This window comes from Poromitra crassiceps (assembly GCF_964638095.1).
Source record: "Poromitra crassiceps genome assembly, chromosome: 3".
NCBI classification, from domain to species: Eukaryota; Metazoa; Chordata; class Actinopteri; order Beryciformes; family Melamphaidae; genus Poromitra; species Poromitra crassiceps.
In genome coordinates, this window is record NC_139625.1 from 37,968,623 (window position 1) to 37,991,891 (window position 23,269).

General features: G+C 45.0%; 1 protein-coding gene across 1 annotated transcript in view; it reads left to right on the plus strand.

Moving 5' to 3' along the window:
- The window catches only part of myt1lb (myelin transcription factor 1-like, b), a gene marked incomplete at both ends in the record, with an annotated part of 93,942 nt that overhangs the window by 49,601 nt on the left and 21,072 nt on the right, over window positions 1-23,269 (plus strand). The window contains 6 exons of the mRNA XM_083632403.1: window positions 3,175-3,309; window positions 6,570-6,660; window positions 8,094-8,201; window positions 10,482-10,708; window positions 11,696-11,982; window positions 22,996-23,220. Of these exons, the coding sequence (XP_083488529.1) occupies window positions 3,175-3,309; window positions 6,570-6,660; window positions 8,094-8,201; window positions 10,482-10,708; window positions 11,696-11,982; window positions 22,996-23,220 (1,073 nt within the window). The remainder of the gene's footprint in view (window positions 1-3,174; window positions 3,310-6,569; window positions 6,661-8,093; window positions 8,202-10,481; window positions 10,709-11,695; window positions 11,983-22,995; window positions 23,221-23,269) is intronic.

Consider the following 23,269-nt stretch of genomic DNA (forward strand, 5'->3'; position numbering starts at 1 on the left):
CGAACGACAGGCCCACTGACTGCACATTAATTATCCAGAGATGGTATGGTAATGGGGGCCATTTGCTATGCAAAGCGCAGAGCGTCCCCAGCCACAATCAATATCCTCTGCTTTCTAATACGCCTTCCACTCGGCTGCCTGCACTCTCTGCCATGGGGGCGGGCAGAATGTGCAGGCATCATGTATGTGTATCCGTGCATGCATGCGTGTAGAAATGGAGGATTATTTCCAACACACAATTCAGTGTAATACTGTGCCTCGCAAAGCAGCCAGCCACTATTTAAAGACACATTCTCCATCTAGACCTAGTTCTTTGCCAACATGAAAAAAACAAATGTCCCCGCATTTATCGCAGTGGTGCCAGACAGAAGAGCCAGACATGACATAGCCATATTGTACCAATCTCATATGCCCTAACATGACATAGATAGATGAAGGCCAAAGAGGATAATGAGGTGTTTCTATCTTGTGAATGATGTCCTGCTACTCTAGACATGAGATCTCATCTGGTGACTCACTTGTAAATGTAAGAGTGCTCTGTGTCATCTCTCACGTCTGGCCTTATTCCAGCCCTCCTTCCCCATTCCCTTGGCGATTCTCCTCTCTCCTCCTACGCAACCCCTGAGTTTATTTTGCTTCATCACTAAATGCCTGAGGTAGAGGTACCAAGTTACAGAAGCCCATCACATTTTAATTACGACTAGCTACTAGCTCCCTGATAAGGGTTGCTGTCACTCAAAATGCCTCCAAATTGGTTGTACAATCCGCTACATCACTCACATCCCATAGCTCTCAACTATGATAGATATTATATGCTATTGCCTTCTGCAATTTTCCCAATGTTCACGTGAATGGGATACGCTGTCAAATCCAGTTGCTGTATCATTCTAGAAGAGTAATTGCATGTTGACTGTAAGAGGAATCCTTGACCTTGTTTCTGAGGCAAAGTGATTTGAAGGTGGGTGGTTGCATTTGAGAAACAATGCCAGTTGGCACGGCTTGGCATGATTGCTTTTTGGTGGTAACCATATCTGATCAGGGTTTTGAGGAAATAGGAGAACCAAGTTTTGGGAAGGGAAAGACAATCTCATCCGGTGTGTGTGTGTGTGTGTGTGTGTGTGTGTGTGTGTGTGTGTGTGTGTGTGTGTGTGTGTGTGTGTGTGTGTGTGTGTGTGTGTGTGTGTGTGTGTGTGTGTGTGTGTGTGTGTGTGTGTGTGTGTGTGTGTGTGTGTGTGTGTGTGTGTGTGTGTGTGTGTGTGTGTGTGTGTGTGTGTGCCCTAATGTGTATTTGTGCATGGTATCTGTGTGTCTGTGTATGGGTGCATGTATATACTGTACGTACATGATTGTGCTTCTTGGATTAAGTGCTTCAGTGTCACAGCCAATTCAGCATGGTGTCTTGTGTAGGGAATGTATCAGTTCTTTGTAACAAAGAGCAGTATCATTAAAGTCTTAATTGAATCAACTGGAAAACTGCACACATGTTGTTGAGCTGGCACAAGAGGTGTTGTCCTGTTTATTCAAAGTTGATGTATTCTTATTACTAGCAATACACCCGCCAAATGTGGAGTAGATTGGATATAGTATGAGTTTAATGCTGAGCAAAAGATTTGTCAGTAAGCAAATCAATGCATCTTTGTCCTTTGACTCTTTATTTTTGCCATTATTCCTTCGAATAAACATATAGTAATACAAATTGGCTTGGGCATTTTCAAAAAGCCACTTCAAAGTCAAGTGTTCTTGGTTACAATAGTAATTGAAAAAGTGCAGGAAATCCCGGCCGGAGGGACTGATGTGCAAAATCTGAAAAGAAAAGAGTACTTATCTTGTGTTCTGTAACATCTGCTACTTCCTTGTACAGCTGTGCCATGGATTTAAATAGCGGTGTGAAATATTTTTTCTTATCGTAAAAGCCTATCTCATCAAATAGCACGATATATATTTTCAGAAACTCCCTTGCAGCTCATTGACATCTGTGAAAGACTTATTTTAGTCGCAAGTTCTTGCCCTGACGTTATATGGTTGTCATAGTAACCATATACAATGTACAATGAGCATCACATTTCTTCAAGGCCATGGAGCTTTGTGCTGGACCTATAGTAATGCATGTTGTACTACTCAATGCAACAACCCAGTGATTGAGTCTTTCTCTGTGTGTGTGTGTGTGTGTGTGTGTGTGTGTGTGCGTGTGTGTGTGTGTGTGTGTGTGTGTGTGTGTGTGTGTGTGTGTGTGTGTGTGTGTGTGTGTGTGTGCGCCTGCGTGCGTGCGTGTGTGCGTGCGTGCGCGCGTCTGTCTGTCTGTCTGTCTGTCTGTCTGTGGCTGGCTGACTTGTGTTTGCATGTACGGTCGTATTCAGGAGTGTCATGCAAGCCAAAAATTCTGAGGGCGGCTAAATATTTTCAGTGGTGACCTATACTAATTCTGAATAGATCTGTAATGATTCAATCAATCTGCCCAGATAAAGTGTGCTGAATCCACTCATGATTGATTGATTTATCTATCAATCAGTCCATTCAGCTATTTCTAAAATGTTGGCCATTTGAAGCCAGATTTAGAGGAATATATCATTTTAAGTAAACATTATAGCCAGGATTAGATTGCTGTGATGTCATTATTCAGTTTTAACCACCAATATTTTATTCCTTTTCTCATTATGGTAAATACTGTATATTTATTTCAAGATTTTGGTCAGTTATTTGTGCTTTTCTGGTTATGATTAGCTTAGTCACTCACTTCTACCCTAGCCTCTACACTGCTGCCACTTTTCTTGAAATAGCTAAATCTTGCTTCACCCAAAATGTTATTCACATAAAAAGACTATCCACAATGCAAATTATTTTAAAGAACTGCATCTTGACCTGGAGACATCAAATTGAATTCAGTGTTTTGCTAAATACAGTATAACATGTGATAGTGGTGGTAGAATCTAACAGCTCACTGCCATAACAGCTCTGGCTAACATTACAATGCTAACTTTAGCTGCATGGTACAAGTAGCCAACTAACTTGCTATGCAAACTATGCCTATAATAACTAACAGCATTTCATTTTCACATGTTTGAAAAGGGGATTGATGCTCTACTGACCGCAATGATTTTTTGAAGGGGCAACTGCCCCCTCAGATTCAATGGGCATGATGCTTCTGGTCGTATTGATGCATCTTTCTGCACACAGATTCCTCGCGCGCAGACAAGAAGGAAAGTCGGTGTCCGACGCCGGGCTGCGACGGCACGGGCCACGTGACAGGCTTGTACCCCCACCATCGGAGCCTGTCCGGGTGTCCGCACAAAGACAGGGTGCCACCAGAAAGTAAGCATCGTGCTAACGCACCTGTTTACCTTATTTATCCCACCTGTGGCTTTCATTATCCTCAGATGTGGAGGAATCCTGCATGTCTCCGTGTGACCGTGGCTGTGTCTGGATACGGCTCATTATGTGTGCTGCGCGCTCGCTGTTTGTGGGGGGGAGTACAGCGCGAGGTCAGCGGGGCTGCAGCGGCACGCCCGTCGTGACCTTCTGCATGGGGCCACGGTCTTGCTTGCTGATTGCCTGCCTAGTGTGCCGTGGTGATGAGGCGGGAAATGAGGCCTTGTTGATGTGCAAATGGCGGCAATGTGGTGATTGGTGGGATTGTCAACAGCCGTTCATCAGTGATTTACCTGACTGCATGCGACTCACTCTTCCATTGGATTGACTGACAGTGATTGAGGGCGCCTGATAATCCCACCCACCGCTGTTGGTTTCATTATTGTAGAGGATATATTGGCTGCATGCTCCTTTTATGGCATGGTTTATACCAAGGGTTCCCAAACTTTACAGCCCCCGACCCAGAATCTCGCGAGCCCCACTATCCCCGGAGGTGATTGAACTTCAAACGGTGCGCATTTTGTAAACAAAACAAACATACATGCTCTTTTTAATAGTTTTTAAATTGTATTTCACACAATTGTAGTTCACATATTCTTTAGGCCAATGTCACACATTCTGGAAATCATCTCGCGACCCACCCAGTGGTGTCCTGTGACCCCTCTGGGGGTAACGATCCACACATTGGGAACCACTGGTTTACTGTATACAATGCCTGTATATCAGATGAGAAAAGGTTAACTTAAATGTCACGGTTTGCTATCTCAGTCAAGAGTTTGTCGTTCATTTTTAATCTTAATCGAGTCTTAAGATTTCATTTTTCACAAAGCTCACTAATGCTCACAGACCTCGGTAACATTGGGCCTGCTTCGGGCAGCCATGCTATAAACCCTATTCATTTATTTGTATTCTTTGCTCAATTAAATTCTGTTGAATAGAAGGGCAGTATCATATCGCTAAGGCACAGATCAACTGAAGTGGCAATAAACATTAGCCTTGAATGAATAGTGAATTTTCTCTTTAGAGATTTCACCCCAGCTATTTAGTCTCATTCACCTTGTGCAAACTTCTCAATAAAAGCCCCTTTACACGTTTCATTACCCGCAGCATGAAAATCAAGTTATGATCTGCCATGACCCAGACTGCAATCAAAATAAGAGGGTTTCAATAATGGCAAATAAATTAGTTAGCGTAAAAGCTGGGCTTGTAAAGACCAGCAGTGTCAAAGATGGCTCTTGTTCTGCGGGGCGCCATGCACACAATGGTGTCTAACCAAAGGTGTGCTCATCTCCCACAAATTTGGATTGGTTCAGAGGGGTTGACCTTGACCGGGATCAAGCCCCAAAATGGATTTTGGGATAGGCTTGAATTGATTGTCACTGGAGATTTAGGACTGTGATGTCGGTGTTCCTTCTCTTGTTCCTCACTTGTGTTGATCGGGCTGACTTTTGGGGGAAATGATATCATGAATACTGTACAGGACGTTTTGGATCACAAAAAGTTCTCTCCCCGGTCTTTGTGGCACAGCCATCTTCAGTCCTACACACACACACACACACACACACACACACACACACACACACACACACACACACACACACACACACACACACACACACACACACACACACACACACACACACACACACACACACACACACACACACACACACACACACACACACACACACACACACACACACACACACACACACACCAGGCCACTCTTCCCATATCACAGTCTTGATGCTGTTGAAAGGTGACCTGCTTTGGTTGGCATAAGGTATCAATAGATCTCTACTTAAAAATGCATTATCGGCCACGGGGCGGCCAGCCACCAGGTTTCTCCTGTCAATATGTGGTCAATAGTCCCATGCAGACAGACTCCTGGCTTCACCACTTTAAAGGTAAAGGGGGGGTTTATGTCACACATGCTGTGCCTGCAGGGCAAACTCAGCAATGGGAAAATCTCTCTCGCCTATTAACACATTTGCCGTACTGAGTGGACAATGTATTATTAATGCAATGGCTTCATTTAATTTGGAAATCACACAGTGCACCAAGACTGTTCCTAAGGGAAATGTGAAAAATGACGATTAAATTAGATCTCAAATTCATTAATTCCCATTAGTGTTTGCTCACTGTATCTCTTTTCTGTAGAATATCAAATATTTAATCGCCTCACATGGGGATCTTTGTTTTTGTCCTTTAAGTGATTTACCTTCGCACAGGAGTACAATATTGTAGGACTCTGTTGAAGCATTTGGAACCATATCGCCTCCTGTCTGTTTCTTGTATTATTCTTTTTCTCACCATCCGTATAGCTATATATATGTGCCCAAAGGATCAGGCCCAACCCTGCAATTTCCAGCTATTCTAGTTGTCTCTTTCCGGAGGGCAGGGCAAAACTGGGGTATCCATAATGCATTGGCTCCTGGCATGTTGAGGTGGTGCGCCTTGTCCAATTACCTGCACTGAACACTAATTAGTATGTCAGGGAGGGAGGATGACGAGGGGTTAAAGTTTAAGGGGGTGATAATGATGAAGCTGATGCCGAGGGGTTTTGAACCTGCACACCAGCGCTGTCGAGACGACCCTTCCCTGCGCCCCATGCCTGCGGTACTCCGACGGGTCCTCTCCCGCGTCCATAGATCATTAATCTAATTGGCTGCTTGCCGTAGGGATGCGAGACAGTTATGGACTGTTTTAATGCTAAATGGTATTGAAGACTGCACTCCTCTACCCGAACAACGTGCGGATGATAACAAAGCGCACTCTATCAAGCAGCTGTAGTCCATCTGTCTGGTTTTTCCATTGATTTCAGGGATTGTGTTTTGCATGATTGCTAGCTGTTGACTGCTCTGTTCTCTGCATGCCCAAAACTCCCCCCTCCCATTTCTGTGGCTTGCTGGTTTTGTCCTGTTCTACTCAAATGACTTCTTTTTTATTCATGACTGTCCCTATTCCATGAATACTAATTTGAAAGGGCTGGATAAGTGGAAGCAAGATGGTGGGAAACCTCGCCTGCCCTTTCCGACTAGTGTTCATTAAAATGAAGGAGAGGTCATTTGGGTTGGCGTGGGCTCATTTCTTAATGATGTTTATAATGCCAAGCTGCTCACACACTAATAGAACTCATGCGTGATTGTGAGGAGGTTCCTAACCTTCCCTGTCTCTCACTCCTATCTCCTGTCTGTATGAAGTTCTGGCTATGTATGAGAATGTTCTTAAGTGTCCTACGCCTGGCTGCACGGGACGCGGCCACGTCAATAGCAACAGAAACTCACACAGAAGGTAAGTGACAGTCTGGCCATCAGAAGGCACTGTCCATGTCACATACTTTTTTCTTCACTTTAGGACTTTGTTTGGCCATAATTGTATGAGGTGTGTGGTCTTTTAAATACATATATTTTTTTTCATCCTCAACGAATGTTCTTGGTTCTATTTCCCCCCCATTTCATCTCATAGTTTATGTATTCTTGAACTCCACACAGGTGTCATTCTTTGTGTCTCAATAAGTACAGTCTTTCTTAAAACGTTGGCCTGGATGAGAAATGTCAAGTGGCTCGGCTGCTTCACAAATGCCACCGCTTTAAAGTGAGGTCGCCGATTAGGAATGCAGCAATTCACACCTCCCGCAGCATAAATCATTTATCAGCTCGCGCTGCGAAAAAAGGCATCTATCAGGTTTGGGTTTGGAGGGGGGGAACTGGAAATAGCTGCACACTCTCCTGCCAGCGCTGTCAGACAGGACGCGGCGAGGTGACAGTGAAAGAGGAGTGTCACCCCACAGCAGATGACAGTGAAAGAGGAGTGTCACCCCACAGCAGATGACAGTGAAAGAGGAGTGTCACCCCACAGCAGATGCTCGGGGAGCCGGGGCATAGCGGCAGCCATTAGCACCTTTCTGCCACTCAGCCAGGGTGACAGGAGAGGTGCGAGGACCTGCGAGGACCAGAGCGCGTCCCCGCTGTGCCATGTGACAAGATGACCACGCACACGCACAATCGACTTTTCACTTTTACTAGCGATTTGCTGATATAAACCTCCATAAAACTCCACTCTCGCATCTGATGACAGGTGCTCCTGAACACAACTCTGTACTAGCTTCAGGCCATTGTCAAAGATAATTTTTTTCACCCAGGCCTGACACACGGCAGTTGACAGAATGGATGGAGAATAATAGGGGTTAAGGATAACGGCATGAACTTTTGTCACATTTGGTCAGTTAGTTGCCAGGAAGAAGTTTTGCAGTGCTAAATTCTTCTCCAACACAGAGCGGTTTCCAACCCCAGCATGTGTGTGAGTGCACTGGCATGTGTGTGAAGGAAGCAGGATGCAGGGGAATGTAAATACCCACATTTGTCCGTATGGGAGCATCTATTCTGAGAATTATTTTAAGCCGCTCAACCAGAAATGTGCAAGCTGTTGCCAACAGTGTTCTTATTCAAAGTGCTATATGAAAATGAACGATTTTACATTTTAACCAGCGACTTGCTAAACCACAGACAGGTAGACTTTGTCAAACAGGCAAATCTCGGGACTGATTGGCTGACAGACAGATGCGCAATAGCTGCAGTCAGCCAGACAGACCGGGCTGACAAGCGCTCTAACAAGCCAACCGTTTTACAGAATGTGCGTTCAGTGTAACGTGTTGACTTATCCAAAAAAAAGAGCATGTCTCAGATCCACGTGCGACCGTGCCACTCAAGTCTCTGTCGTTTCAGTCTGTCAGGATGTCCCATCGCTGCCGCCGAGAAGCTGGCCAAAGCCCAGGAGAAGCACCAGAGCTGCGACGGCCCCAAGTCTAACCAGGCCTCCGATCGGGTGTTAAGGTAGTATTCACTCTTTACTCTCATCCACACCCCGTATTATAACATGCTCCTAGCTAAAACCAGGTTACTGTATGGAAAGCATATTACACAGACACTTGTAGGTCCCCAACCATTGATGGCTTATCGGTATCCATCTGTGTCTAGAGCAGGGATGGGTAACTTTGATGATAGAGAGGGCCACAAAAAAAAATCCTTGCTACCAGAGGGCCAGATTTTGCTGAGGGCTGGGGGCCGAACGGCGCCGGCGTGAAAAATTTTGGGCATTTGAAGCCAGGTTTAGAGGAATAACTCATTTTAAATTAACAGTTGTGATGTCATTATTCAGTCTTAACCACCAATATTTGATCCTTTTCTCACTCACTCCTATGTCACCACCTGCTCTCGGGGACACCCCGGCATTCCGAAATGTCGGCACTCCGAAATACCGGCATTCCGACAAAATTGTTGGAATGGAGATCTGTCTCGCCATTGCGAAAGAACCCTAACCCTAACCCGGGGGACTGGCTGGAGCTAACCTCTCCCAGCCCCCATGTCTAAACCTAACCTCTCCCACCCCCCATGCCTAAACCTAACCTCCTGCATACCCTAACCCTAAACCTAACCTCTCCCACCCCCCACGCCTAAACCTAACCTCCCACAGAACCTAACCCTAACCTCTCCCACCCCTGTAGGCTAAATAACTCAAGATGCTATGTCGGAAAGGCGGACCTAATATCTTTCGCAATGGCGAAACCTTTTTTGGAGATAAAAAGGGCCGCCTCTCCGAAACCGTAGAAGTCAATGATCGGAATGCCGACACTTCGGAATGGCGAGAGGACCCCCCTGCTCTCCCTGCAGGGCTTGAAATTAACTTTTTTGACCACGTGCCAATATGGCTGCTAGATTTTAAAGTTACCAGCCAGTTAGAATTTCCACTAGCCAAATTTTTTTTTCTTGAAATAAACCAGTATGAGTGGGTTAATTTAAGCATAATCAGTAAGTGGCCCGGGGTCTCAAAGCCTGTGTTGAGGGTCACACGAACAAAAATGCACTCTTGAAGCTGAATAAATCCAAAATCAACGAGTTAATTATTTACATTTTTCAGTCATTTCTTACACATGAGATTACTTTTAGCCTTTTAGTCATAAAGATTATTGAAAGATATTCCATATTCCAGACTGAAATGTTATAACAGAAGTGGAATATTGGCCAGAATGACATGAACATTTGGACACTTATTCAGCGGGTATCTTGCATGTTGCGTTCAGGTGCACTGTACATTTTGTGTGTGTGTGTGTGTGTGAGTGTGCAATTCCAGCACGGGCCACACTCTTAATTGCCCACACCTGGTCTAGAGTCACAAGAACTGAACAAGATGTAAGATGGTGGGTTAAGGGGTCACCGGCTGAAAGGGCATGCCAACTTGGAAGGTGGATTTTGCGATGAGGGCATCTGAATCTAACATGGAAGCTGTTGCAGCCTTCCATTGCGCCCACTGTTTGTTAACTGCACTTTACAGCAAGAGCAGTGTTATCAAGTCATGTTGGAATGATGGCTTTTGCACGTTTCCCCCCTGCATTTTGTAAAGATGAGAATTTAATGCTCCTCTGTTTGTTGTATGCTTATATTCTCTTGTCTCCCGAGAATACTTTCTCAAGAGACTGCATGTTCGTTTATGTGTTTACTTATGAAGGCAAAATGCTTTATTGGATTTTAACAAAATTGGCCTTGTTTATCATAGTTAAGGCGTAGCTGTTTGAATGAGGGTTTCTTTGATACTCATGAAAATGCTATGATGAAAAGTCATAAGCAATTGTGGATTTTATATTTATATCTAACTGAGCATCAACAGCGCAGGCTCTTACATTTCATTTCTTGCTGGTCTTAGATTGCGACTATAAAAGCATATCAAATGATGAAAGCATATCAAAAGTACGTAAGCGTAATAAAGGGAATGCGGAAATTAAATTTTGTCTGTTTTTATTGACTAGGCGTGAAAAACATTTTTATCAGGGTTATGCTCTGCAAAATAAGAGGAGCGAAACAGCTATGCTATTGCACACAAATGGGAAGCCCTGTACCCCAAAACACCCCAAAACTCAACTTCAATCCTCCAACATCCATCTCCATACTGTCTCCAAAGAACCATGGACACTTTTATTTCATGTTGCCACATACCTATCTGCCTCTTCCCTTGCATCTGCCCATTTTTTTTAACCAAACCCCACATTCCCTATCCTTCTCCTGGGCAATGTTGAGTGCCTCAGTCCAACCTCCACCCCCTCGTCATTTATTTTCCAGGCCTATGTGCTTTGTCAAACAACTGGAGTATCCACAGTATGGTTACAAGAACAATATTTCCACCAGCACACCACGCTCCAACCTGGCCAAGGAGCTGGAGAAGTACTCCAAGACCAGCTTTGACTACAGCGCCTTCGACGGTAGCAACAGCCACCAAGTGTACGGGAAACGGGCCATCGCACCCAAAGTCCACGGGCAGCGGGACACCTCACCCAAAGGATATGACGGTAGGCTACTGAACTCGTTTTCATTTTACAGTAGGATAATAATAAAAAAGTCATAATCATTCAATGCAGTAGGCCACATTTATTTTAGGCACCTTTCCATACACCATTTCCCACATTTTCCATCCCCACTCTCATGTTAGTAAAATGATTTTACACAAACATTACAAGACTTTTTTTCCATTTACTCCCATGATTGAAGTTGGTGTGTTAATTGTTATTGAAGGGTGGGTACACACTTTTTGTACACACGCGATTTTGAGAAGATTTAGTAAAAGAATCTCATAGAGCTAAAAAAAAAAAGAAGAAGCTCATATTCCCTTACATGCAACTTTTTTTAAATCATGCATGATCATTCTAGGATCACAGGAGTATTTATTTTAAGCTGATACCAAGGCACCGGCTGTTTGTAATGTCATGTGATCTCAGAATTATGCTTTTCCACTGTTCTACTTATTGTCACTGGATGAGAGAGCGTTAACTAAAATGAAGAATTTGGACACAAATGTGTCAAATGTAAAACTGGGCCTGAAAATCCTCTTTTTTCTCGGAAGCTTTGTCAAACAAGTCCAGAAAAATGTGGATGGAATAGGTAAATTAGTTACTTTCAAAAATCTTGCAATGTCCATTTAACCCTAAATTAAGTTTGGACATATCGTTCATCCTCACTTCCTTCATAGATTTTTGTGTGTGTGATTAGGTTTCTGTATCTTTCAAAATTCTTGCAATCCATGCAAAAACATTTAATCAGGAATGTAGTGGGGGTACCTAAACTCTGTTTACCTTTCTATTTGTGGAATAGGGTTTCTGCACATTTTTATAAATCGTTTTCAAGTAAATTCACAAAATACATCATAGTAAGTACTATCCAACTGACATTACCCACCTTATTATTCACCCCTACATCACTGCACGGCATACGATAATGATCTATATGAATTGTACGGCCGTTTGAGAGCACCCCTAAATTCTCTCCCATGCATCCCGCAGCCAAACGTTACTGCAAGAACTCCAGCTCAGCCAGCAGCACCACCAGCACCTACGCCCCCAGCAGCAGCAACAGCAGCCTGAGCTGTGGGCTCGGGGGAGGGATGCCGGGGGGAGGCGGCGGAGGGGGGGGCAGCAGTGCCAGCAGCACCTGCAGCAAGAGCAGCTTCGACTACTCCCACGACATGGAGGCGGCGCACATGGCCGCCACCGCCATCCTCAACCTGTCCACACGCTGCCGGGAGATGCCCCACGGCCTGGGGGCCAAGCCCCAGGACCTCTGCTCACAGGTAGGTACCCTGTCTTGGTAAGAGGCCGACAGCTGCACTGCAAAAAAACATCCGCGTCTGAAATTCAAGCTTCAGAATCTTATTTTTCTTAAAATAAGAGAAAAGAATCCGCCAATGTGGTGAGATAATAAACAGGTGAGATAATAGCACTTGTGAATTTTCTAGAAACCAGTGTGGGTATCTTGAAACAAGTGAGAAAAAGGCAGATCACTGCATCTAAGGTCTGCCGGACAGACCACACACCCTGTCTCTGCTTTTCTATGTCTTATATACAGTATGCTTGTTTTGTATAAGTCTGTTTTGTCTATGTCTTTGACTTATTTGTACTGTTAATGCACAGATTATTTGTTTGACTTATTTGTACTATTATTTGTTTGCACACACAAAAAAGTCACACTAGAAAATGCCTGAAACAACTTGATTGGCATTGGAAACAAGCAAAATGATCTGTCTTATTATCTTAAATGTTAGGTCTTAATAATAGAGTAAATAACTTGTTATGGATATTTTTCAGTGTAAATGGCTAAAATATAAAATGAAATAAACAGATTGGGAGTTGGGAATGTAGCTTTAAACTAAAGTGGCTGGGTCCTGTCGACTAATTTGGTCGTTTTCTCCTGGGTTGTTTTTACCGTTCTGTTAAATTAAAGTTATTTTTATTGTCTGTGTCTGGTTTGGGAGAGATTATAATTAATGTAATGGTTAATGTAGCTGAGAGCAGGGAGGAACTTCCAAAGAAATCCTCTGATGTGACTCTGTGCTGCCTCACACAACCTGGTATCCACTGTCGAGTTTAGATCTGTGCTGCCTCACACAACCTGGTATCCACTGTCGAGTTTAGATCTGTGCTGCCTCACACAACCTGGTATCCACTGTCGAGTTTAGATCTGTGCTGCCTCACACAACCTGGTATCCACTGTCGAGTTTAGATCGGGCCCAAAAAAAACAAGCCCGACCCGAGCCAAGCCCGGTCTGTCTGAGCCCGGCCCGGCCCATCCCATTGGCTGCATTTATGGGCCCGAGCCGGCCCGAACCCGACATTTTCTTACTAAGTTGGCTGCCTGTTCATCTAAACTATAACCATGTTGTCTGTTCAGTCTTATGAAAAGAGGTTTTAAGGTTACAATGTTATAACATTCTGATTATCACACCAAAAATGACCCCAATTATATAAATATCTGTCCACGAGCCCGGGTAGCCAGCAAACGTCTTTCTCTGTGGCAGCTTGACATTGTTCTTTGTGGCTATTTTCTCTGTGATGCATCGATATGAGGGCGAGTCAACAGTGCAAATAGGTAGCATCTGCCAAGCTGCTCGCACATAGTTTACAAAGGACAATAATGTTCTTTGCCTCTTTGACCGAGACAAACTCAAAATAATGGCATGAATACCTCCAGCTTTTGAACACGTATTTCTCTTCTCCTGGCTTCAGCCTCCATCATGCTGCTTCAGTTTGTTTTGAAGTAACCACACTCTCTGACCTGTCACGCTGATACGTCATGACGTATGTGCGGCGCGACAGGTCTACCTGAGTCCATGAGGATTACTTTTTCTTTTCTTCTCTTTTTACATAGAAAACATTGCATTCTGGCAGGCAATGATCTAACGCAGTAACGCAGCGTTACTTGGATTAGTAACTGTAATATAATTACTGTTTTGGAAATTGTAACGCCTTATATTACTTCGTTACTGAAAAAGTAACTAATTACAGTAACGTGTTTCTAAGTAAAGCTGCCTACACACTAGAGGATTTTCAAATCTTAACCGATTTTAAAAACATGAGAGACCACAGACATAAGGACAATTTCATCAGATTTTAACATTAAAATCGCTTGAACGCACACACTAGACGATTCGGCCAGACTGCGAGACCACACACCAGCCGTTTGAAGTACAGACTCAAAGCGATTCCAGCAACTAGACTGTAGGCCGTTTATATACCACAAAACCGCAATCTTTTCCCACAGACAACAGCAGATGGCTCTCCAAACATGCACCGAGCGGCGGGTCCACTACAAGCAGGCGGACACCCTCGCAAAATGAGCTAAAACAACGTCCTGTCTGAGAGCTCATATTACAGCATATCCGCTCCCTTGAAGCAAACAAACCGCTCCGCTCGGCACATGTTTGGAGAGCCATCCGCCGCTGTCCACCCTGTTTGAAGCTGCTGTGAGGATGCTGGGGAGAGAGGAGCTACAGTACATGGCACTGCTGTTGCTCGTTTGTCGTGAGCGCTGCATTAACATCCGGGTATGACGCGCCAACGCGTCCCGGTCTGCTCGCTTTCATTGGCTATTGCGGGTATTCCGTCGGGAGACAGCCATCGTAAATATCAAACATGTTTGATATGCCCGATTCGAGATCGGGCAGGCTCCGATTAAATCAATAATTTATTGACACCATTCACTTGACAATTATTTTGACAAAAAATCAGTTGAAACTAGCCTCGAATCGGGCCACGCCCCCCCCCGAGGGGAATCGGGCATTAAATCGGGCCTTTTATCCTCTAGTGTGTGGGAAGCATTATCGCGTTACTGCCCAACACTGGCTGTTTATCTAAACTATAACCATGTTATCTGTTCAGTCTTATGAATACACAAGGTTTTAAGGTTACAATGTTATAACATTCTGATTATCACACAAAAAATTACCCCAATTATATAAATATCTGTCCACGAGCCCGGCCCGGCCTGACCGGGGCCTGAGGAATAGAAGGGAAATTCCGGCCCGATTCTGGTCCGGTCGGGCCGGGCAGAGAATCTAACCTCTAATCCACTGCACCTTTGTAAAACACTAGCCTCCCGCTACACACACATACACACACACACACACACACGCACACGCACACACACACACACACACACACACTAGGGTGACCAGACGTCCCCGATTTTCGGGGACAGTCCCCGATTTCGGTGCTCTGTCCCCGGCTGGAGCTGTCCCCGAAAATGTCCCCGATTTTGGCCACAAAGTCAAATAATAATACTGGCAAGAAACTCGATAACAGAGCATTTAAAGCCTGTCATTGTGCACGTTGTGCAAAGTGCTGCCTGTGTGTGACAGAGTAGATCACAGAGTAGATGTCCTCCCTCTGCCCGTGCCGTGGTTTTCCCAGGACCCAGCCGCACGCAACTGAAGCCCCAGAGGTGGCGAACGAGAGGCAGAGTCTGCTTGCTGCTTTTGCTACCGTCCTTGTTTACCGGACCCCATTCAGCGGGTTATCCATCCCAGTTGTTTTGAATAGTTAAAAGTACAGTAAAACTATCTGGTAAGTAAGTGCAGTAACTAACTCAAAACGTTTTTGCAGAGAAGTCAGTAACGTTTTTATGTACACCAAACTCCATTGAAAAAAATGACAATTTTTAACATGATTGGCGATGGATCATTGTTATCTAGTCATTAGCCTACTGTTCCCTAAATTGGCCTTCAGCCATCAAAACTTTGATAACCCCTGGTTTAAATTAAACACAATAGGTCATATTTATCTCTAGATTACAATTTTAATCATTAAAATTGCCTTTTAGTATTAACATGATTTTTTAAATTATTTTGTCAGCATTTAATATTAAATTAGCAGTTAATATGGTCACGTGGCCATTGAATACTTGAAACTGGTGAGCGACACCCTAAACTCAAGGAAAGTGTTTACTGAGGTAATAAATCACTACTGTAATGTTTTTGTTTTGTGTAAATAAATTATCCACCAGTTGGTGAGGTCAAAGAGAGAAGTTGTCCCTCTCTTCCTGCCACTCTACACAATACACCAGTAGCCTATTTCCCATGAATTACCTAGGCTGTCTAATTTGTGGTAAATTGTGCCAGATAAGTAGTAACCATTGTAAACTGCTTCTTTTTCAATTGTTTCAAAATCACAAAGTTCTTAATAGATCTAGCCTCTTACTTTTGCTCTCAAAGTGCACCAGATTTATGCATTTTACTGTAAAATGTACACAATTTTCTAAAAGCCGGGGGGCCACAGCCCCCCCTGGGCCCCCCTAGCGGACCAGAAAATGTCCCCGATTTTCATTTGAGAAATCTGGTCACCTTAACACACACACACACATGCACACACACACGCACGCACGCACACGCGCACACACACGCGCACACACACACACACACACACACACAATAAATCCACTGACAGATTATCTCAGTGCTTCCTTCATTATACTAATGCTGGCAGTGAAGACTGCAGCTGCTGCACGCACACACACACACACACACACACACACACACACACACACACACTCACTCACTCACTCACTCACTCACTCACTCACACACACACACATGCACACACACACACACACACATTCCATCCCAGATCCAGGGCTGTGTTACACTCAGCGCAGTGTTTTATGCTCCGTCGGGGGATCAGATAGGAGCTCCGTTTGACGCGGCGTGAGTCCAGTGTGTCATTTGGGAGGAGATAAGGTGACGGTGTTCCTGTATTATCTGTGCTGAGATGCTCAGCTGGAAAATGGGGGCCAGAGAGAGAGAGAGAGAGCGAGCAGTGGAGAGCTAATGCTAGCTTAATGCTAATGTTGACAGCGCAGGCTGCCAGTGAAAGAAAGAGAGAGTGGGGCAGAATTGAAAAGAGAGAGAGAGAGAGAGAGAGAGAGAGTGGGTTTAGTGTTTGGTGGTGGGTTTGTGAATGTGATAGGAGAGGCGAGGAGCAAACAGGGAGGGAGCAGGCCATCCTCACAAGGAAAACGACAACATTGGTCGATTTTCAAGTGGGTTAAAATGATGACGGTTAACGAATGCGACCTCTTGTGGTCGTGTTAGTAACTGCATGCGTGCAGCGCATACGCCGGAGTCGGGAGCTTCAACCAGGAAGTAGTGGCAACCTCTGGTGCTCTTTAATGTAATGACAGTCGTATTGAAATAGGTCGCTGACACGTGAGAGTGAAGGGGTGGGATTGGCCATTAGCTTCCTTGACTACAGATGGAAATTAGCTTCCTGCTAAATCTGGTGCCGTGCAGCCATCTCTTTGTTTACTGCAAATGATTAATGTCTGTGCACACTGTCCTTTATAAACAAAATCAACGCAACTAAACTCAACTAAAACTTTCAACTTCAATATCGCGAGAGACCCGGTTCGCTTCCCGACATGTTTGTTTTTTTAACCGGAACCCAAACCACAACCCTAACGTTAACCAAGTTATTTCAGTTGCATAAACATAGCCGAGTTGTTTTAGTTGCATACTGTAAACATAACCAAGTTGTTTTAGTTGCATAAACATAGTCAATTCGTTTTAGTTGCATATACGTTTACTGTAAACATAACCAACATGCTGTTTTCAAATTAACGGATGTGAGGCATATCACCTCCACGCATTGTTTCACTCTTATATTGTTTTGGGAGTCATTGGAAATCGAGGAGGGGAGTAATGAGGAAAGAGAGAGGAGAGAAGAGGAGAGGACAGGAGAGGAGGAGAGGAGAGGAGAGGAGAGGGGAGGGGAGGGGAGAGGAGGGGAGGGGAGGGGAGGGGAGAGGAGAGGAGAGGAGAGGAGAGGAGAGGAGAGGAGAGGAGAGGAGAGGAGAGGAGAGGAGAGGAGAGGAGAGGAGAGGAAGAAGTTGAGAAGAACTGACTTGGGAAGGAAGCTGGAACAAAACAAATGCCAGGAGCAGTCAGGACTTCCATTGCCACCTGCCCACTCCCCCCCCCCCCCCCCCCACACACACACACAGTTCTCCCTCTATTCCACTGTCTGTCCTCTCTGCAGCGGGTAGAGACAGGCAGGCTGCTCTCAGGGCAGCACGGGAAGACAGGAGACTTCAGAGGAGTTTTTCTCTTCTTCTTTCATCTCAACACCTCACCTCACCTCACAGCACATGCTGTTCCTTCAACATCTGAATGAAACTTCACACACTCAGATCCATTCTGGCCTCCGCCTTCTCAGTCTGCCTCACTGTCGTTGACCCACTAGGGCTGGCGATACCTTTAAGGTATCGACCGAAATAACCCACCAAGTAGTATCGAATCTTCTCCAGTCAAACGATACCTGCATTAGAGCCTCTTTGTACACGGATCTAGAAAAAAATACTATTTCTAGGTGGTTTTGCTCGCAGCCAATCACAGCAAGCGTTCTTCGATTTAATGTGATGTGTGATTGGCCCACTACTGCAGCAGCTACAACCTGTACAGTCTGTGGTGGTGAAGTCGAGTGCGGTGTATGTGGCGGAGTTGGCAGTTCAGAAAGGAAAAATAATAATATCGAATGAAGTACTCTATTGGTATGGGTACCACTTTAAGGGTACTGGTGTTGGTACTGATATTGTCATTTTAAAAATGATACCTATTAAAGATGCTGTCCTTGTGCGTCCTGCTGGCTCACCTGGTAGCACGCGTCCCACGGAGGCTCCGTCCTTCACGCGGCCGACGGGGGTTCGAATCCGACCCCAGGTCCTTTGCCGCATGTCATCCCCTCTCTCTCTCCACCTTTCCTGTCTGCCAGTGCCTGCTGAAGGCGAAAATGCCAAGAAAAGAAGATGCTGTCCCTTTATAATATTATCATACTTTTTTTTATGTAAAACACCAGGCTTGCTTGATCGCTAGAACAAGGGGGAAAACAGATGAGGAATAGAGGAGCGAGAAAGTGGCAAATAGTGGGACAGAGAAAAGACAGAGAGAGAGAGGGAGAGAGTGGGAGAGAAAGAAAAGAGAGAGAGAGAGAAAGAAAGAACGAAAAGACAGAGGTGGGCAGAAGTGACCTCTCATGCTCTGGCCTTGTCCTCACGGGGTGTGTGTGTGTATGTGTGTGTGTGTGTGTGTGTGGGGGGGGGGGGGGGTTCAGGGGTTGCTCCTCCAAGGGACCACCCATCCTGAAGAAGGGGGCGGAGCCTATCCTCGTTACAGTAATTTGATATGAAGGGGTTGGGTCACGTTAATTGGACGCCGGCATACATCACAACAGCTGACAAGGAGCGCACCGTCCGCTGAGCATATTTACAAGGACAAGTCATGTCAGCACACGGCTGGAAATTGACTCCACCTTGTCTTTCATTTTACACATCTGATCCTCCACTCTTTCTACTCCATGCTGGATCCTTCGCTCCCTCTCCTCTCTCTTTCTCTCTCTTTGCCTGTCTGTCGTGTCTCTCCTTCCAAGCTTCTAGCCAAGCCTTAAAGAGAGCCATTAGTGGAGGGTGGATCAGGCAGCTTAGGCTAAAAGAGGGAAGCTTGTGTGTGTGCGTGTGTGTGTGTGTGTGTGTGTGTGTGTGTGTGTGTGTGTGTGTGAGTGAGAGAGAGAGAGAGAGAGAGAGAGAGAGAGAGAGAGAGAGAGAGAGAGAGAGAGAGTGAGTGTGTGTGTGTGTGTGTGTGTGTGTGTGTGTGTGAGAGAGAGAGAGAGAGAGAGAGAGAGAGAGAGAGAGAGAGAGAGAGAGAGAGAGAGAGAGAGAGAGTGTGTGTGTGTGTGTGTGTGTGTGTGTGTGTGTGTGTGTACATGACTCTGATCCTAACCCAGCAGTTCCCAACCTTTTCCATCTCATGGCCCACTTGAAAATCTCAAAAATGTTCACGGCCCATATCTGACCGTAAACAGTACAGAGGCCAACTAATGTGTTCTCAGAGTACTTTTTATTTTAACGATAAAAGGAGCTGTCCATCAGCACCACAAGAAACCAGAAAGTAAAAGTGAGGGGCTGTCTGCAATAGGCTAATTAACGAATAATTGATTACACAAATTAAATAAGTACCGTTCAACATTAGAGAAATGCATTCTCATACATAATCATTTAAAATAAATCCTGAAATTACTATTATTATTATTATTATTATTATTATTATTATTATTATTATTATTATTATTATTATTATTATTATTATTTGGCGGCCCACTTGCAATACCTTTGCGGCCCACAGGTGGGGATTGGCTGTCCTAACCCATCACTAGTTGCACAGAACAATGTCCTCTCTTTGTTTTTTTTGTTTTTTTCAATATTTTATTTTCAAGTTTTCCTGAAACAGAACAAGACAAACAAACTCAGACACAGGGGGAAAACAAAACAAAAAACAAACAAACAAACAAAAACATGCCACAACGACACTCAATATTACAGTTTTGTAATATAATATTGTGCTACCAGCTGGGTAGTTTGCTTATGTGCTTCTAAGAGATATTGTGTAAGAGGTCAATGAGGAACTAGCCGGGCAAGTCACCTGCTGCCCCTAACCTCATCGAGATAGGCTAGAAACGGGTCCCAAATAGTTAGAAATGTTTTAATTGAGTTGGTCCTTAGTGACCTGAGTCTCTCCATCTTTATAACAACCACAATTGGAAAGAGGGTATGTCCTCTCTTTGTATCAGAAACATTCCACCTAGTCTGACTGCCTGGAAGCAGGCTGCAGGTCTAATCTCTGCCATTGGTGCCGACCATTTCAGTCGGCAGCGGAAGAAAATCCCTTTCCCCTCCCTGCAAGCTCTGCCATTGGCTCCAACTGACCGGCTCCGACCATTTATGGATTTCCTTTCCGCTCCCTGCGTGTTGCTCTATGGTCGCTCTCAAATGCCTCCGGCACTGTGAAACAACAACAACAACACTAGCTCGTGAAACAGCGTGAAACGGAGATAGTCTGCCAAGCGAGACTACATTGCACATTACCAAGTGATATATACGTCTTAAGCTGCAGAAGATGCTTACATGTCATTTATTGATCGATACACAAAACATTTGAGACAGGTGGCATTGAAATTGCTTACTTTGTGTTATGCCTTTTCACAACCTTGCAATGAATAGTCTCTGCACTTAACCCTTTTCATATCTGTTATCATGTTACACAAATCCCAACAGTTTTTTTTATTTCCATGCTTCCATTATTCACAGTGAGATATATATTCCCCTTTACAGCCTTCTGACCCAGCAGCAAAGGTTTTTCCCCCCTGTCCTTCTTTCTGTTATTTTTCTATTCTTTGGCCCATCCGCGGTACTGGCAACATCACAATCTATCACCCCACGCCTTTGAGTCGATGTGTTTGAGTCGATGTGTTTGAGTCAATGTGCGTCACAGAGATTTTGGCTCCAGACGGTGGGAGAATCCACCCCCAGGGACACTGTGGGATGGAATCAGCATTAGAGCAGGCTTTAAGGCAGCGGAGAGGACGTGGCGAGGAGAGAGTCAGAGAGAGGGACATTAATGAGAGCAAGGACAGTCTGCTAAATACTCACAAACACAAAGACAAATGTGCAAGTCGTTCACACACGCTTCCAAAAAACACAATCCTGCAGGGAGTGGGACTCTTCTGGGACATTTGTGCCAGATGTAGATTAAAGCAAACTTGTGCGTACCGTGCACACACACACACGCACACAACACACACACACACACACACACACACACACACACACACACACACACACACACACACACACACACACACACACACACACACACACACACACACACACACACACACACACACACACACACACACACACACACACACCTACTCACAAGGGAGGGAAAGTGAATGCTGCTCTGAGTAGTCAGTTTTCTTGGATGTGGCTCACTTTGTGCCAGAACAAAGTCTAGTTCTGCCTCTGTGTTTGGGTGAGCAGCAATCTAGTTCCAGCCACTGCTCATCATTGCTCTCAACCCCAACCCTAACCCTCAACCCCAGCCCCCCTGTGATGTCCACTCACATCAGGCTCTGTCTCTCTCTCCTCTCTCTCTCTCTCTCTCTCTCACGCACACACACACACACACACACACACACACACACACACACACATCACCAAACTACCATCATCCAAACACAGTAATGTAAATGCCTGCATACAGTACATTAGCTAAAGAGTATCAGCTAATGCCCCCCCCCCCCCCTTCCAATGATGAAAAATGCTTGCATTACCCTATAGGAGAATGCTACGCTATCTGTAAAGGGGAGACGCGGGTAGCCACAGAATGCATTTTCATTCAGATATCTAGAGGGACCTCTTTAAAAAAGCTTTTTCCCATCGCCCAAATTTAGCCTACCTTTGGAGTGTTATTTAGCCCTCTTTTTACCAACAAGCTAGTATGACATTGTTGGTACCAATGGATGCCTTAACTAGGTCATATAGTTTCATATGATACCAGAAACTTCACCCTGGTTTTAAATCTAACTTTGCATTTAGGCCGGGGGCAAATTAGCAAATTTGCGCAGCAAAAGCAGCGAGCAGACCCTAGGCGGTACGAAAGCGGAATGACGCAAAATTCCCTCAAAATATTTCAACTTAGGCGAATAATTTGCGCAGTCAAACTCGAGCGAGTGATGCACTTTTTGAGAGAGTAACTGGAGAAATTAACAATCGGGAGTATACAGCCAAAATCGCGAGCGTTGACAGGTATGTGCATATTAGTGACACAAGCAGACACAGGCACTCTGCCACACCCCCTTGTGGCTGCACAGAGCACAGCACAGACCATCGTGGCATGGAAGGAAAGAGAGAGACAGAGAGAGAGAAAGAAAAGGAGGGGTTCACAGAGGGATGCACTCGTCCTTGAGCACTGATGACCTCTTCTCCTTTTTGACCCTCTTTATTTATGAATGTAACACTACATTGTTACTGTACACTGCCAGTATCCAATGTTTCATCCTAGACAGACTTGGGCAAAAAATAAATTGGAATATTGTTTCAGATATTTGAACTGGAGGCGTGCTTGATCCATCTTGCCAGACATCTGAAAAAAGATCATAGGTGGACACATGACTGGCAAAGAACAGAAAATCCAAGCACTTTTCATGTACCTTTTTAGCATTCCAAAGCATTTTTAGCATTCCAAATTTCAGCTCCTGTTTTGCCCAGCTCTGATCCCAGAATATTAATGTTTGACTGCTATTTAATCAGAAACTCTCTCTCTCTTTTATCCCTTTCTCTCCATCCTTACCTCCTTATGTTCTGTGCATCCTTTTACCCTTCCCCATAATCATGCACACGCACCCGAAAACACCCACACACTCATCTCCTCCCTAACCCCCACACATCCTCACACACACACACAAAATCCACAAACGTTTTCCAGAGTCCCAACCTAGACGTTGACGAGAACGGTACATTGGACCTGAGTATGAGCAAGCGTCTGGGCAGCGGCGGCGGCTCGGTGCTCACCCCGCTCGAGCCCATGTCCCCCCAGAGGCAGGCCGCCCTGCTGGGCTCCCGCTGCTACAGCATGGGGGACGCCGCCGACTGCTGGGAGCTTCCTGTAGACTACACCAAGATCAAACGCATAGACGAGGAGGACAAAGAGGTAAAAAGGGTAGCGGCACCGAGGCCATGGTTACACGGGCAACGCTTGG